Source organism: Nycticebus coucang, chromosome 15 (genome assembly GCF_027406575.1).
Source record: "Nycticebus coucang isolate mNycCou1 chromosome 15, mNycCou1.pri, whole genome shotgun sequence".
Classification (NCBI taxonomy): domain Eukaryota; kingdom Metazoa; phylum Chordata; class Mammalia; order Primates; family Lorisidae; genus Nycticebus; species Nycticebus coucang.
This window is the reverse complement of record NC_069794.1, coordinates 70,437,197-70,455,774: the sequence shown is the minus strand read 5'-3', so window position 1 is coordinate 70,455,774 and position 18,578 is coordinate 70,437,197. Positions and strand designations below refer to the sequence as shown.

At 38.7% G+C, this 18,578-nt stretch overlaps 1 protein-coding gene and 1 non-coding gene across 3 annotated transcripts in view; both read left to right on the top strand.

Moving 5' to 3' along the window:
- MICU2 (mitochondrial calcium uptake 2) overlaps positions 1-18,578 on the top strand; it is a 179,509-nt gene that overhangs the window by 131,385 nt on the left and 29,546 nt on the right. For both annotated transcript variants that reach the window (XM_053563059.1, XM_053563057.1), the window contains one exon: positions 8,104-8,169. In XM_053563059.1, coding sequence (XP_053419034.1) covers positions 8,104-8,169 — 66 coding nt within the window. The remainder of the gene's footprint in view (positions 1-8,103; positions 8,170-18,578) is intronic.
- On the top strand, positions 3,267-3,378 carry LOC128567068 (U6 spliceosomal RNA). The gene has a single exon (XR_008374740.1). It is a non-coding gene; the product is annotated as a U6 spliceosomal RNA (small nuclear RNA).

Below are 18,578 nucleotides of genomic sequence, written 5' to 3'. Positions count from 1 at the left end.
ATACACCAATAACAGTCAAGATGAGAAGCTAATTAAGGACACAACTCCCTTCACCATAGTTTCAAAGAAAATGAAATACCTAGGAATATACCTAACGAAGGAGGTGAAGGACCTCTATAAAGAAAACTATGAAATCCTCAGAAAGGAAATAGCAGAGGATATTAACAAATGGAAGAACATACCATGCTCATGGCTTGGAAGAATCAACATTGTTAAAATGTCTATACTTCCCAAAGCTATCTACCTTTTCAATGCCATTCCTATCAAAGTACCTACATCGTACTTTCAAGATTTGGAAAAAATGATTCTGCGTTTTGTATGGAACCGGAAAAAACCCCGTATAGCTAAGGCAGTTCTCTGTAACAAAAATAAAGCTGGGGGCATCAGCATACCAGATTTTAGTCTGTACTACAAAGCCATAGTGGTCAAGACAGCATGGTACTGGCACAAAAACAGAGACATAGACACTTGGAATCGAATTGAACACCAAGAAATGAAACTAACATCTTACAACCACCTAATCTTTGATAAACCAAACAAGAACTTACCTTGGGGGAAAGACTCCCTATTCAATAAATGGTGTTGGGAGAACTGGATGTCTACGTGTAAAAGACTGAAACTGGACCCACACCTTTCTCCACTCACAAAAATTGATTCAAGATGGATAAAGGACTTAAATTTAAGGCATGAAACAATAAAAATTCTCAAAGAAAGCATAGGAAAAGCACTGGAAGATATTGGCCTGGGGGAAGACTTCATGAAGAAGACTGCCATGGCAATTGCAACAACAACAAAAATAAACAAATGGGACTTCATTAAACTGAAAAGCTTCTGTACAGCTAAGGACACAATAACCAAAGCAAAGAGACAACCTACACAATGGGAAAGGATATTTGCATATTTTCAATCAGACAAAAGCTTGATAATTAGGATCTATAGAGAACTCAAATTAATCCACATGAAAAAAGCCAACAATCCCGTATATCAATGGGCAAGAGACATGAATAGAACTTTCTCTAAAGATGACAGACGAATGGCTAACAAACACATGAAAAAATGTTCATCATCTGTATATATTAGAGAAATGCAAATCAAAACAACCCTGAGATATCATCTAACCCCAGTGAGAACGGCCCACATCAGAAAATCTCAAAACTGCAGATGCTGGCGTGGATGTGGAGAGAAGGGAACACTTTTACACTGCTGGTGGGACTGCAAACTAGTACAACCTTTCTGGAAGGAAGTATGGAGAAACCTCAAAGCACTCAAGCTAGACCTCCCATTTGATCCTGCAATCCCATTACTGGGCATCTACCCAGAAGGAAAGAAATCCTTTTATCATAAGGACACTTGTACTAGACTGTTTATTGCAGCTCAATTTACAATCGCCAAAATGTGGAAACAGCCTAAATGCCCTCCAACCCAGGAATGGATTAACAAGCTGTGGTATATGTATACCATGGAATACTATTCGGCCATTAAAAAAAATGGAGACTTTACATCCTTCGTATTAACCTGGATGGAAGTGGAAGACATTATTCTTAGTAAAGCATCACAAAAATGGAGAAGCATGAATCCTATGTACTCAATCTTGATATGAGGACAATTAATGACAATTAAGTTTATGGGGGGGGAAGCAGAAAGAGGGATGGAGGGAGGAGGGTGGGGCCTTAGTGTGTGTCACACTTTATGGGGGCAAGACATGATTGCAAGAGGGACTTTACCTAACAGTTGCAATCAGTGTAACTGGCTTATTGTACCCTCAATGAATCCCCAACAATAAAAAAAAAAAAAAAAGAAATTGATAAGCTGATTTTAAAATGGATATGTAAAAGCAGGAGACTTAAAAACACCCAAATCAATCTAGAAAAACAAGACTAAAACTGGATAACTTATAATACCTGACTTCAAGACTTAACCACACACTTATACCCCCATCAATCTTTTGGAAGAAAAGAAAAAAATTTTTTTTTTTTTTTTTTTTTGCAGTTTTTGGCTGGGGCTGGATTTGAACCCGCCACCTCTGGCATATGGGGCCAGCGCCCTACTACTTTGAGCCACAGGGGCCGCCCAATCTTTTGAAATTTTTTAAAATAATAATTTTTAAAATAATCATTAAATACAAAAGGAAAAAAGACTACAAAGCTATAGTAGTGATGGCATTGTGTGATATTGACCTATTGACCTATAGCTAGACAAGTGGATAAGTAGAATGTAATGAAGAATCCACATCTAGTTCATCACTTAATTTTCAGTATTGATACTACATCACTTAGTGGGGAAAAATGTTTTCAACAATGACACTGGAGTAACTGGGTATACATAGGAAGAAAAATTAGTTATAAATAACCCCTGTTTCACACCATATGTAAAAATACATTTGAGATACATTATAAATCTAAACATAAAAGCTAAAACCGGGTGGCACCTGTGGCTCAGTGAGTAGGACACCAGCCCCATATACTGAGGGTGGCAAGTTTGAACCTGACCTTGGCCAAACTGCAACAAAAAAATAGTCAGGCATTGTAGCGGGTGCCTGTAGTCCCCCAGCTACTCGGGAAGCTGAGGCAAGAGAATGGCTAAGCCCAAGAACTGGAGGTTGCTGTGAGCTATAATGCAACGGCACTCTACTGAGGGTGACACAGTAAGACTCAAAAAAAAAAAAAAAAGCTAAAACCATTAAACTTCTTGTACAAAAAAGAAAAAAAATAAGAAAATATCTTCAGGATGTAGGGTAGGTAGAGTTTCTTAGGACAATGAATAGAAAACCATAAAAGAAGTGCTCGCTTTGGCAGCACACATACTAAAATTGGAACGATAAAGAGAAGATTAATAAATTGTGGTATATGTATACCATGGAATACTACGCAGCCTTAAAGAAAGATGGAGACTTTACCTCTTTCATGTTTACATGGATGGAGCTGGAACATATTCTTCTTAGTAAAGTATCCCAAGAATGGAAGAAAAAATACCCAATGTACACAGCCCTACTATGAAACTAATTTGGGACTCTCACATGAAAGCTATAACCCAGCTACAACTTAACAACAGGGGGAAGTGGGAAAGGGGTGGGTGGGTAGAGGGAGGGGAATCGGTGGGATCACACCTGTGGTGCATATTACAGGGGTATTTGCGAAACTTGGTAAATGTAGAATGTAAATGTTTTGGCACAGTAACTGAGATAACGCCGGAAAGGCTATGTTAACCACTGTGATAAAAATGTGTCAAATGGTTTATGAAGGGAGTATATGATGCCCCATAATCATATCATTGTATACAGTTATGATTTAATAAAAAAATTAAAAAAAAAAAAAGAGAAGATTAGCATGGCCCCTGCACAAGGATGACACGCAAATTCATGAAGCGTTCCATATTTTTAAAAAAAAGAAAACCATAAAAGAAAAAAAATGATCAATTAGCCTTCCAAATTAAAAATTTCTGCTTATTCGGCTCGGTGCCTGTAGCTGAAGTGGCTAAGACGCCAGCCACATACACCAGAGCTGGTGGGTTCGAATCCTTCCCGGGCCTGCCAAACAACGACGACAACTACAACCAAAAAATAGCCGGGTATTGTGGTGGGCGCCTGTAGTCCCAGCTACTTCGGAGGCTGAGGCAAGAGAATCGCTTAAGCCCAGGAGTTGGAGGTTGCTGTGAGCTGTAATGCCATGGCACTCTACCCAGGGTGACAGCTTGAGGCTCTGTCTCAACAAAAAAAAAAAAAAAAAAATCCTGCTTCTTCAAAGGTGCCATTAAGAAAATGAACAGGCAAGCTATAGATGGGCAAAAAGATTTTTCAAACAGATTTCTGACAAAGGTCTTGTGTTCAGAATATATAAAGAACTCACATAACTTAATAATTGTTTTTTCAAAAAGAAATTTTTAAGCCAGGCACTGTGGCTTACTTCTGTAATCCTAGCACTCTGGGAGGCCAACACAGTAAGGGGATTTCTTGAGGCCAGGAGTTTGAGACCAGCCTGAGTAATAGCTATAAAAAATAGAAAATCTAGCCACGCATAGTGGCACACCTGTAGTCTCAACTACTCAGGAGCCTGAGGCAGGAGGATCATTTGAGCCTACAAGTTTGAGATCAAAGTGAGCTATAAGGATGCCACTGCACTTTAGCGTGGGCCATAGAATGAGACCCCCCCCACACCAAAAAAAAAAAAAGAGAAAAGAAATTGTTATTGGACAAAAGACTACAGCAGGCATGTCACAAGAGAAATCATACAAACAGGTGATATGCACTTGAAGAAGGTGCTCCACAGGAGTCATGAGGGAAATGCCTGTAGCTATACTTTCCCAGCAGAAGGTCTGATCACACTAAATGTTGGTGAGAATATGAAGGACCAGAATTCACTTTGGTAAAAAGTTTGACAGTTTCTCGTTAAGTAAAACAGACCTACTTACCTCTTACCCTCCCAAATATTTATCCAAGAGAAATTAAAACCCATGTCCACAAAAATGAGATAAGAATGTTGGTGGCATCTTGAGTCACGAATCACAGTAGTCAAAAACCAAAGACATGCAAACATCCATCAGCAGGTGAATGGATAGGCTTGGCTCCCATAGCACAGTGGTTACAGTGCCAGCCACATACACCAAGGGAGGCGGATTTGCACCCAGCCCGGGCCAACTAAACAACTTTAAAAAATAGCCGAGTGTTGTGGCGGGCACCTGTAGTCCCTGCTACTTGGGAGGCTGAGGCAAGAGAATCACTTAAGCCCAAGAGTTGGAGGTTACTGTAAGCTATGACCCCACAGCACTCTATCGAGGGTGGCACTCTGTCTAAAAAAAAAAACAGGTGAATGGATAAATACTGGTATATTCATAAAGTGAAAGAAAACTCAACTATAAATAGGAACAAACATGGGTGAATCTCAAGACCATTATTCTGAGTGAATGAACAATGCAAAAGAATACATAGTACTTAAGTCCATTGATTTGAATTTCTGGTTCTTTTTTGTTGTTGTTGTTGTTGTTGCAGTTCGGCCAGGGCCGGGTTTGAACCTGCCACCCTCGGTATATGGGTCTGGTGCCCTACTCACTGACCCAGAGACACTGCCCCTTATTTGAATTTCTGAACTCGATGAAACTGATTTAGGTGGAGGGGAGAGGGGGGTTAGGACTGCATTGGTGGGGATGCAAGAAGAAAGTATTATGTGGGAAGAGACATGGAGAAACTGTCAAAATTGGCAGTGCCTGTAGCTCAGTGGGTAGGGCATCGGCCACATGCACCAGGGCTGGTGAGTTCAAACCCGGCTCAGACCAGCTAAACAACAATGACAATCTTAACAAGAAAAAAAAATGGCGGGGAATTGTGGCAGGTGCCTGTGATGCCAGCTCCTTGGGAGGCTGAGGCAAGAGAATTGCTTAAGCCCTAGAGTTTGAGGTTGCTGTGGACTGAGACGCCCCGGCAGTCTACCAAGGATGACATAATGAAACACTATCTCAAAAAAAAAAAAAAGAAAAGAAAAGAAACTGTCAAAATTGTATGGTTAAGATTTTCATATTCCAGTGTAAAGAAATGACCCAGAAAAAAAATTAGGCAGAGATTTGTCTCCTGATTGAGTTGAATCTATAAATTGGGATTTAGCCTGCATTTGATTCTTTTGAAAAAAAAATTTTTTTTAATTTGCTTTCCATGTGAGGATTGATACAAATGACTCTGAAAGGTAAGTAGTTTGTTTTTTTTTTAATGTACTCAATTTCAAGGTACTATTTGCAATGTTCTAATTAGTAGAAGTGGAAGTATTTAAATTATTTTAATGTTTTATAAATTCATAAAGGGAAAAAAAGAAAATGTATATAATATGTAACTTTTAAAGAGCTATATCCTTTAAAATGTGGCCATAACTGGGAAGAATCAGCATTGTTAAAATGTCTGTACTACACAAAGCAATATACAATTATTTTTTTTTTAGCAATATACAATTTTAATGCAATCTCTATTAAAGCTCTAATGTCATACTTTAAAGATCTTGAAAAAATACCACTTCATTTCATATGGAATCAGAAAAAACCTCAAATAGCCAAGACATTATTCGGAAATAAAAACAAAGCAGGAGGAGCCGGGCGTTGTGACGGCGCCTGTAGTCCCAGCTGCTCGGGAGGCTGAGGCAAGAGAATCGCTTAAGCCCAGAGTTGGAGGTTGCCGTGAGCTGTGTGAGGCCACGACACTCTACAGAGGGCCATAAAGTGAGACTCTTGTCTCTACAAAAAAAAAAAAAAGCAGGAGGAATCACGCTACCAGACCTCAGACTATACTATAAATCAATAGTGATCAAAACAGCATGGTACTGGCACAAAAACAGAGAGGTAGATATATGGAACAGAATAGAGAACCAAGAGATGAACCCAGCTACTTACCGTTATTTGATTTTTGACAAGCCAATTAAAAACATTCAGTGGGGAAAAGATTCCTTATTTAACAAATGGTGCTGGGTAAACTTGCTGGCGACCTGTAGAAGACTGAAACTGGACCCACACCTTTCACCATTAACTAAGATAGACTCTCACTGGACTAAAGATTTAAACTTAAGACATGAAACTATAAAAATACTAGAAGAGAGTGCAGGGAAAACTCTTGAAGAAATCGGTCTGGGCGAATATTTTATGAGGAGGACTCCCTGGGCAATTGAAGCAGCTTCAAAAATACACTACTAGGACCTGATCAAACTAAAAAGCTTCTGCATAGCCAAGAACACAGTAAGTAAAGCAAGCAGACAGCCCTCAGAATGGGAGAAGATATTTGCAAGTTATGTCTCCAACAAAGGTTTAATAACTAGAATCCACAGAGAACTCCAACGTATTAGCAAGAAAAGAACAAGTGATCCCATCACAGGCTGGGCAAGGGACTTGAAGAGAAACTTCTCTGAAGAAAACAGGCACACAGCCTACAGACATATGAACAAATGCTCATCATCTTTAATCATCAGAGAAATGCAAATCAAAACTACTTTGAGATATCATCTAACTCCAGTAAGATTAGCCCATATCACAAAATCCCAAGACCAGAGATGTTGGCGTGGATGTGGAGAAAAGGGAACACTTCTACACTGCTGGTGGGAATGCAAATTAATACATTCCTTTTGGAAAGATGTTTGGAGAACACTTAGAGATCTAAAAATAGACCTGCCATTCAATCCTATAATTCCTCTACTAGTTATATACCCAGAAGACCAAAAATCACATTATAACAAAGATATTTGTACCAGAATATTTATTGCAGCCCAATTCATAATTGCTAAGTCATGGAAAAAGCCAAGTGCCCATCGATCCACAAATGGATTAATTGTGGTACATGTACACCATGGAATATTATACAGCCTTAAAGAAACATGGAGACTTTACCTCTTTCATGTTTATATGGATGGAGCTGGAACATACTCTTCTTAGTAAAGTATCTCAAGAATGGAAGAAAAAGTATACAATGTACTCAGCCCTACTATGAAACTAATGTATAACCTAAGAATATGGGGAAGGGGGAAAGGGAGGGGAGGGAGGAGGGAGGGTGATTGGTGGGATCACACCTACGGTGCATCTTACAAGGGTACATGTGAAACTTACTAAATGCAGAATTTAAATGTCTTTTAACACAATAACTAAGAAAATGCCAGGCAGGCTATGTTAACCAGTGTGATGAAAATATGTCAAATGGTATATAAAGCCCGTGTATGGTGCCCCATGATTGCATTAATGTACACAGCTATGATTTAATAATAAAAATAAAATAAAAAATAATGTGGCCATAAATCTTCAGTGATATAAAATAGATAAATAAAAATTCTCTTGAAAGAACAGAATAATCATGTTTTTATACAATGCCACCTTTGGAACATATCTATTAAGTAAGCCAGCCAGCTTTCTAAGTAGAGAAGTATAATAATAATGTTAATATTTCATTATCTGTTTTCTCCTTTGATTTTTACATGGTCTAAGAAAAAATGTAGTATCAGGAGTTATGATGTAGAAAGAATTTAAGTTAATATTTGACAAATAACTGGTATATATTTCATAATAATAATTTAGCATCTTAGGGTTTTTTGAAAACTTCAAAACTTTTTGAAAGACACAAAGGTAAACTCATATTTGCAATCTTTTTAGCTGCAGAAAATCATAAGTAAACAAGATGACTTAATGACAGTGAAAACCAATGAAACAGAATATCAGGTATGTACAAATAAACTAAATATTTCCAAACAGTTGATTTTTTTTTCTTTTTGTGGTTTTTGGCCGGGGCTGGGTTTGAACCCGCCACCTCCAGCATATGGGACCGGCACCCTACTCCTTGAGCCACAGGCGCGGCCCAACAGTTGATATTTATAATAGTTGTGCTATTCTGTTTGTTCACATATTCCCAGATAGTTGTCAATAGATTTATCAGTAATTTAATTTTTTTAATACACTCGTGCCTCATTAACAATTTTTCTACCAACAACAGACTGCATATACAATGGTTAGAACAAGAGGCCGTACCTTAGAGTGTAGGTTTGTGTGAGAACACTTTATGATGTTCACACCATGATGAAATCAACTAATGGCACATATCTCAGAACATATCCCCATCATTAAGTAATGCATGACTATTTTAAATAGATGCTATGTTCACATGTTCCTAACTTCAAACAGTGCCCACGAGAATGTAAGTAGAGCAGAATTTTCCTCCCAGTTACACAGTTTCCTTCCATGGGAATACTAACAGTTTCCTGTGTATTCTTCCAGAGATACTTTATGTATCTATAAGCATATGTGTAAATAAGTAAATGGATACATCTATGTGTTCTTTTTTCCGTTTTTATACGTGCAGTAGCCTGCTGTACATTATTCCATGCTTTTCTTTTTTACTTACTATACTTGAACATCTCATTCTTTTTTAATGGCTTCATGGTACTTTGTTGTATGGATGTAGCTATTTATGTCGCCATTCACCATTTGAAAATTTATTTATCTTTTTTTATTTTTTTTTTTTAACAGTCTCACTTTGTAGCCCTTGGTAGAGTGCTGTGGTGTCACAGCTCACAGGAACCTCACTCTCCCAAGTAGGTGGGCCTACAGGTGCCCACCACAACGCCCGGCTATTTTTGTTGTTGTTGTTGTCATTGTTGTTTGGCAGGCCCAGACAAGGTTCGAACCTGCCAGCCCTGTGTATGTGGCTGGTACCCTAACCACTGAGTTACAGGCGCCAATCCTGTTTATCTTTTTTTTCTTTTTTTTTTTTCAGTTTTTTTTTTTTTTTTTTTTATTGTTGGGGATTCATTGAGGGTACAATAAGCCAGGTTACACTGATTGCAACTGTTCGGTAAAGTCCCTCTTGCAATCATGTCTTGCCCCCATAAAGGGTGACACACACCAAGGCCCCACCCACCTCCCTCCTTCCCTCTTTCTATTTCCCCCCATAACCATAATTGTCATTAATTGTCCTCATATCAAAATTGAGTACATACCATTCATGCTTCTCCATTCTTGTGATGCTTTACTAAGAATAATGTCTTCCACGTCCATCCAGGTTAATACGAAGGATGTAAAGTCTCCATTTTTTTTAATGGCCGAATAGTATTCCATGGTACACATATACCACAGCTTGTTAATCCATTCCTGGGTTGGAGGGCATTTAGGCTGTTTCCACATTTTGGCGATTGTAAATTGAGCTGCAATAAACAGTCTAGTACAAGTGTCCTTATGATAAAAGGATTTCTTTCCTTCTGGGTAGATGCCCAGTAATGGGATTGCAGGATCAAATGGGAGGTCTAGCTTGAGTGCTTTGAGGTTTCTCCATACTTCCTTCCAGAAAGGTTGTACTAGTTTGCAGTCCCACCAGCAGTGTAAAAGTGTTCCCTTCTCTCCACATCCATGCCAGCATCTGCAGTTTTGAGATTTTCTGATGTGGGCCGTTCTCACTGGGGTTAGATGATATCTCAGGGTTGTTTTGATTTGCATTTCTCTAATACATACAGATGATGAACATTTTTTCATGTGTTTGTTAGCCATTCGTCTGTTGTCTTTAGAGAAAGTTCTATTCATGTCTCTTGCCCATTGATATAAGGGATTGTTGGCTTTTTTCATGTGGATTAATTTGAGTTCTCTATAGATCCTAATTATCAAGCTTTTGTCTGATTGAAAATATGCAAATATCCTTTCCCATTGTGTAGGTTGTCTCTTTGCTTTGGTTATTGTCTCCTTAGCTGTACAGAAGCTTTTCAGTTTAATGAAGTCCCATTTGTTTATTATTGTTGTTGTTGCAATTGCCATGGCAGTCTTCTTCATGAAGTCTTTCCCCAGGCCAATATCTTTCAGTGTTTTTCCTATGCTTTCTTTGAGGATTTTTATTGTTTCATGCCTTAAGTTTAAGTCCTTTATCCATCTTGAATCAATTTTTGTGAGTGGGGAAAGGTGTGGGTCCAGTTTCAGTCTTTTACATGTAGACATCCAGTTCTCCCAACACCATTTATTGAATACGGAGTCTTTCCCCCAAGGTATGTTCTTGTTTGGTTTATCAAAGATTAGGTGGTTGTAAAATGTTAGTTTCATTTCTTGGTTTTCAATTCGATTCCAAGTGTCTATGTCTCTGTTTTTGTGCCAGTACCATGCTGTCTTGACCACTATGGCTTTGTAGTACAGACTAAAATCTGGTATGCTGATGCCCCCTGCTTTATTTTTGTTACAGAGAACTGCCTTAGCTATACGGGGTTTTTTCCGGTTCCATACAAAACGCAGAATCATTTTTTCCAAATCTTGAAAGTACGATGTTGGTATTTTGATAGGAATGGCATTGAATAGGTAGATTGCTTTGGGAAGTATAGACATTTTAACAATGTTGATTCTTCCCATCCATGAGCATGGTATGTTCTTCCATTTGTTAATATCCTCTGCTATTTCCTTTCTGAGGATTTCATAGTTTTCTTTATAGAGGTCCTTCACCTCCTTCGTTAGGTATATTCCTAGGTATTTCATTTTCTTTGAGACTATGGTGAAGGGAGTTGTGTCCTTAATTAGCTTCTCATCTTGACTGTTATTGGTGTACACAAAGGCTACTGACTTGTGGACATTGATTTTATATCCTGAAACATTACTGTAATTTTTGATGACTTCTAGGAGTCTTGTGGTTGAGTCTTTGGGGTTCTCTAAGTATAAGATCATGTCGTCAGCAAAGAGGGAGAGTTTGACCTCCTCTGCTCCCATTTGGATTCCCTTTATTTCCTTGTCTTGCCTAATTGTATTGGCTAGAACTTCCAGCACTACGTTGAATAGTAAAGGTGACAGAGGACAACCTTGTCTGGTTCCAGTTCTAAGAGGAAAAGCTTTCAGTTTTACTCCATTCAGTAAAATATTGGCTGTGGGTTTGCCATAGATAGCTTCAATCGATTTTAGAAATGTGCCACCTATGCCTATACTCTTCAGTGTTCTAATTAGAAAAGGATGCTGGATTTTATCAAATGCTTTTTCTGCATCTATTGAGAGGATCATGTGATCTTTATTTTTGCCTCTGTTAATATGGTGGATAACGTTTATAGACTTACGTATGTTAAACCAGCCTTGCATCCCTGGGATGAAGCCTACTTGATCATGATGAATGACTTTTTTGATGATAAGCTGTAATCTACTGGCTAGGATTTTGTTGAGAATTTTTGCGTCTATGTTCATGAGTGAGATTGGTCTGAAATTCTCCTTTTTGTTTGGGTCTTTTCCTGGTTTTGGTATCAGAGTGATGTTTGCTTCATAGAATGTCTTGGGGAAGATTCCTTCTTCCTCAATTTTTTGGAATAATTTCTGCAGTACAGGAATAAGCTCTTCCTTAAAGGTTTGATAGAATTCTGGAGTGAAGCCATCTGGACCAGGGCATTTTTTCGTTGGAAGCTTTTTTATTGTTTCTTTGATCTCAGTGCTTGAAATTGGTCTGTTCAGGAGCTCTATTTCTTCCTGGCTGAGTCTAGGGAGAGGGTGTGATTCCAAATATTGATCCATTTCTTTCACATTGTCAAATTTCTGGGCATAGAGTTTCTGGTAGTATTCAGAGATGATCTCTTGTATCTCTGTGGGATCAGTTGTTATTTCCCCTTTATCATTTCTGATTGAGGTTACTAGAGATTTTGCTTTTCTATTCCTCGTTAGTCTGGCCAATGGTTTATCTATTTTATTTATTTTTTCAAAAAACCAACTCCTTGTTTCATTAATTTTCTGAATGATTCTTTTGTTTTCAATTTCATTGATCTCTGATTTGATTTTGGATATTTCTTTTCTTCTACTGAGTTTAGGCTTAGATTGTTCTTCTTTTTCCAATTCCATAAGATCTCTTGTGAGATTGTTGATGTGCTCTCTTTCTGTTTTTCGAATGTAGGCATCTAAAGCGATGAATTTTCCTCTCAAAACTGCTTTTGCAGTATCCCACAGGTTTTGGTAGCTTGTGTCTTCATTGTTGTTATGCTGAAGGAAGTTAATGATTTCCTGTTTTATTTCTTCCTTCACCCATCTGTTATTCAACAGAAGATTATTTAGTTTCCATGCCTTTGGGTGCGGTCGAGCATTTTTGTTAGAGTTGAGTTCCACCTTTAGTGCCTTATGGTCTGAGAAGATACAAGGTAAAATTTCAATTCTTTTGATTCTGTTGATATTTGTTTTGTGTCCCAGGATATGATCAGTTTTGGAGAATGTTCCATGGGGTGATAAGAAGAATGTATATTCTTTATCTTTGGGATGGAGTGTTCTATATGCGTCTATCAAGCACAATTGTTCTAGGGTCTCATTTAAGTCTCTTATATCCTTGTTTAATTTCTGTTTAGAGGATCTGTCCAGCTCTGTAAGAGGAGTGTTAAGGTCCCCTGTTATTATGGTATTATCAGATATCATATTGCTCAGACTGAGTAAGGTCTGTTTCAAGAATCTGGGAGCATTTAAATTGGGTGCATAGATATTTAGAATTGAAATGTCTTCTTGTTGTATTTTTCCCTTGACCAATATAAAGTGACCATCTTTGTCTTTTTTGACTTTAGTTGCTTTAAATCCACATGTATCTGAAAATGAGATTGCAACTCCTCTTTTCTTCTGAATTCCATTTGCCTGAAAAATTGTCTTCCAACCCTTGACTTGGAGCTTTAATTTGTCTTTTGAAGCCAGGTGTGTTTCTTGCAGACAGCAAATGGATGGCTTGTGTTTTTTAATCCAGTCAACCAATCTATGTCTCTTCAGTGGGGAATTCAAGCCATTAACATTTATTGAGATAATTGATAAGTGTGGTAGTATTCTATTCATCTTATTTTGTGAGAGTCCATTGCTTAGTTTTATCTTTTGCATCAGTGTGGCGGTTTGGTTCTGTCCTTTAATTTCTGAGTTCTTACTTTGCTGCTGATCCATTGTGGTGGTCAGTGTGCAGAACAGGTAGAGCTGGTCTTGTTGTGGTGAATTTCCTCAATGTTTGTATATCCGTAAATGATTTGATTTCTCCGTCAATTTTGAAGCTTAGCTTAGCAGGGTACAGAATTCTGGGCTGGAAATTGTTCTGTTTAAGTAGATTAAAGGTAGATGACCATTGTCTTCTTGCTTGGAAAGTTTCATTAGAGAAGTCTGCGGTAACTCTGATGGATTTGCCCCTGTAAGTCAACTGGCGCTTACTCCTGGCAGCTTGCAGAATCTTTTCTTTTGTCTTGACGTTGGACAGGTTCATCACAATGTGTCTTGGAGAAGCTCGGTTAGAGTTGAGGCGACCTGGGGTCCGATAGCCCTCTGAAAGCAGTGTGTCAGAATCTTTGGTGATATTTGGGAAATTTTCTTTTATAATATTCTCTAGTATGGCTTCCATTCTTCTGGGGCATTCTTCTTCCCCTTCTGGAATTCCTATAACTCGTATGTTGGAACGCTTCATAAAGTCCCATAATTCTGACAGTGAACGTTCTGCTTTCTCTCTCTTCTTTTCTGCCTCTTTTACTATCTGAGTTATCTTAAAAACTTTGTCTTCTACCTCTGAAATTCTTTCTTCTGCATGGTCTAACCTGTTGCTGATACTTTCCATTGCATCTTTAAGTTCCCTGATTGACTGTTTCATTTCCTTCAGCTCTGCTATATCCTTTTTATATTCTTCATATCGTTCATCTCTGTTTTGATTCTGTTTTTGGATTTCCTTTTGGTTATTTTCCACTTTATTAGCAGTTTCTTTCATTGTTTCCATCATTTCTTTCATTGTTTTCAACATGTGTATTCTAAATTCCCTTTCTGTCATTCCTAACATTTCTGTATAGGTGGAATCCTCTGCAGTAGCTACCTCATGGTCCCTTGGCGGGGTTGTTCTGTACTGGTTCTTCAAGTTGCCTGGAGTTTTCTGCTGATTCTTCCTCATGGGTGATTTCTTTTATCTGTTTCCTTGCCCTAATTCTCCTTTCACTTCCTCTTGCTCTTTAAGTTCTCGTGCCTGTGGACTAAGGGTTACAGGACCAGAAGGGTGAGAAGGTTTAAGAGCAAAAAAGGGATGAAAGAAAGGAGGACCGAGTGATAAGGAAAAAAAAAGAAAAATAGAGAAAGGAGAGGGCGTGGGTAAAAGGAATATTGACAAAAAGAAGAGAGGCACAGAAAGAGGGAGACAGAGCAATATAGGTGTACAGTAGGGTACTTTGATACAACCTTAAAAAAAAAAAAAAAAACACCTTCTGGGGGTGCCCAGTTGGGTGGTTCCCTTGAGGTCAGCAGCTCTTTGCTAACCTGATCAGACACAGTACCCCGCCTCCACCAAGTAGAGAGGAAAGACAAAAATGCTATAAATCAAACCAAAACAAGCAAACAGAAAACTTTACGGGATAAAATTGGCTGGAAAAAACAAATAATAGCGGTAGAAACACAAAAATGAAGTCCTAATTATTGAAATAGGCAGCAATGGGAAATTATAATTAAACTAGAAAAACTGAGAAAGAGAAAGGATCTGTATGGAAAAGGTTGAACTTAAAAAACAAAACAACAATCCACAACATCAAAATAAACAAAAAAAACAACCAAACCAAAAAAAAAAAAAAAAACACAACCAAAAACAAGGCAGTATGTATGTGTTATTGAATATTGTGTGGGCAACACGTGGTCTTCTGGGGTATGAGATGTTAATCACAGTTCTGATACGACTGGAGGCTGCTAGTTTCTCAAACCCCAGCAGGTAGACACCCTAAATCTCTCTTCAGCCCACTTAAAAGGCTCTTTGAACTTGTTCACTTACTGAGCAAAAGCTTTCTCAGGGAAGTGCTTGTCGCTGGAATCACTGCTGAAGTGGCTATCCACTTACCCTGTGTGTCAAAACTGGTCTCCCTCTGCCCCCAAGGGTTAGGGATATAAGGCAGCTCAGACCCCGCCCTTAGGCTACTTGGTCCCTGTGTTACCAGCTCCCACCCAATTCCAGCTCTGCTACCCTGAGGGTGGAGCTTGCCCGGGCAGATCGCTCACAATGTCTGCCTGTGACCCAGAGCCAAACACTATTAGCTCCATCTGGCTCAGCGGCTCAGACTGGGGCCCTAGACAAAGGCCAAAGTTCTCCGCACTCCCGCTCAGGCTCTCCCCAAGGCAGTTCAGCTGAGTGCCAAGTCCAAAGACACCAAAACAGTTCACAGGTAAGGCCTTTCTGGTTTGCAGTCTTGCTGCTACTGAACTTACAGTTGCGGGCGGGTTTAGACAGATTGAACACACGCGACCACTTGCCGGTTTTCCACTGTTTTAGTCCTCCTCTTGGGGTCCAGAAGTCTCTCACTGACTCCCTGTATCCTCTGAGGGGTGATGATAGGCAGATCCCACCAGCGAGAGATGCCTGGAGTCCTATATCCCCAGACTCATGGTGCCCTGATGCAAGGAAGCTGTTACTCGGCTGCCATCTTGCTCCGCCTCTCAATACTGTTTATCTTTTGATATTACAAATAGTAATCCTATAATTGTATGATTTTATACATACGCAAATATATCTATGAATATTTCTGTGAAAATTCAATTGCTGGGTTAAAAGGTACAAATATTTTAAGGTCCTTTGCAAACTAATAAATACTGACATAGATTGTCAGTCAATTTTAATTCCCATCAATGTGGGAATGTCAATAAATTGTCCATTATCAATCTTTTAATCAATTTGTATTCTACATTTTGTTTTTCATGAGGGTTTCTTAAACTTCCAAATCATTTCATCTTTTAGAGCAGTGTTTCTCAATCTTCCTAATGCCGCGGCCCTTTAACACAGTTCCTGTGGGTCACGAACCACAGGTTTAGAACTGCTGTTTTAGAACATGTTTGCTTCAAAATTTGTGCATTATTAGAATCACAGCTGTTTTTCACATTTGAATGTCTTTGAGTACTTCTATATTGAACTTCTTTGTCTCACATCTTAGTCCTTAAATGATCCTTTCTTTTCCTACATACGTATATCCTGTGTTTGCCATTATACCCTGAAAGTCCCTAATCATAACACCTTGTCATACATTAATATCAATATAATTGCTTAATTGTTTGTGTCCTCCTGTACAATAAAAGCATCATGCCCTCCTCTCTTTATTTTTTTAATGAGACAGAATCTCCCTCTGTCACTCTGGGTAGACCATGGTAGTTTCAACCTACCTTACAGCAACCTCAAACTCCAACCCTCAAGTAATCCATTTGCCTTACCCTCCTGAGTGTCTGAGACTACAGGGCCCAGTTAGTTTTTCTATTTTTAGTAGAGATGAGCCTTGCTCTTGCTCAGGCTGGTCTCAAAACTCCTGAGTTCATGCAATCTCCTGCCTCGGCCTTCCAGAATGCTAGGATTACAGGTATGAGCCACAGCACCTGGCCTCCTCATGGCTGTCTTTAAGATTGTGTGAAGTTGGGGAGCAGTTCACAAGACAATCCTCACTTCTGACACCAACTGCAGAATTCAGTGGGATCCCTTAGACCACTGTGAGGCTTAACTATTCACTAAAAGGACTCACATAACTCACTGAAAGTTATGATGTTCATGACAGTTTCTTCCTATGAGAGGATAAAGATTAAAATCAGCGAAGGGGAAGAGGCACAGGGGCAGAGTTCCAGTAAGTCCCACAAGCAGAGGTTCTAATTGTTCTCTCTAGTGGAGTCATGGACAGTTCTAACCTTCCCAGCAACAACATGTGATAATATGTATGGAGTAGTACTAACCAGTAGAGTCTGCCCAAACTTTCATGTCCAGGGGCTTTACTGGGGTTAGTCACATAAACCTGGTTGGTTCTCCACGTGGTTGACTTTAATCTCCACCCCTTCCAGAGGTAAAGCTGGTCTCCTTGGCCCAAAATCCCCACCCTAAATCTCATTGTCATACTATCTGGTGTTACCCAAAGCTCTCAGGAAACAAAGACACTCTTAGGGATCACCTCCCAGCAGCCCAGGGCAAAGCCAGACCTCAGTTTGAGTAAGGTTAATTCTTTATTATACACGTTATGTTGCATGCACTAAATGCTCAGTTAATAATTTTTAATGGGAGAACAAGTACCTAACAGGATAAAACTAATATATTTAACCATTTGTTTCCAAATATTTGCTATTAGAAGTCAATACTACATAAGGGCAGGTGTTGCGGTGGCTGATGCCTATAATTCTAGCACTCTGGGAGACCTAGGCGGGTGGATGGCCTGAGATCAGGAGTTCCAGACCAGGCTGAGTAAGAGTGAGATCCCGTGTCTAAAAAGAAAAAAATATAGCCAAGCTTTGTGGCAGGGGCCTGTGGTCCCAGCTAATCAAGAGGCTGAGGCAGGAAGGATCACTTGAGCCCAAGTTTAAGGTTGCTGTGAGCTATAATGCCATGGCACTCTACCAAGGGTAACAAAATGAGACTCTGTCTCAAAAGAAAAAAAAGAGTCAATGCTACAGTAAAGATCTAAACATGTAAAATTAGGAAAGAGCTCTAGAAATGAGATTCTTGGGTCAAAAGGCATGAATACTTCTAAGACTTTTGACACCTTTGCCAAATTGCTTTCTAGAAAGGTTATGACAGTTTACAGTCCCAGCAGCATTGAATAAGCATGTTCATCTCTCAAGTAGTATCTCCAGATTGGTATCTTTCTTTTCGTTTTTGTTTTTTAAATTTGTGCCAATTTGATATGGAGAGAAGGTATATCTATGCAGGTCATTTGTATTTCTTATCTTATAAATTTCCTGTTTCTGTCCTTTGAGAATTTTCCTTATGTTTTTTGCTTCATATATGCTTTTTAGAATATTATTTTTAAGAATATTGCCCTAGTATCTATCAAATTCCAAAGTGCTGGGATTACAAGTGTGAGCCACCACACCCAGTGATTACAGATTTTTTTTTGTTGTTCTTTTTTTTTCTCCTCGCCCCCACCCCTTTTTTTTTTTTTATTATTGGGGATACATTGAGGGTACAAAGAACCAGGTTACACTGATTGCATTTGTTACAGATGTTTTTTAATGTGTTCATCTTTATCTTCTAATTTAGCCAATTATTTTTATTCTTTAAAAGCCCTTCCCCATATCAAAATCAGTTATAACTATTAGCATATATTATATTCTAGTTTATTTGTGGTTCATTTGTTTACATTTAATTTTTTCATTCATCTAATCCTTTTCACATTACTTTGTTCTTTCACTATTATAAACAGATT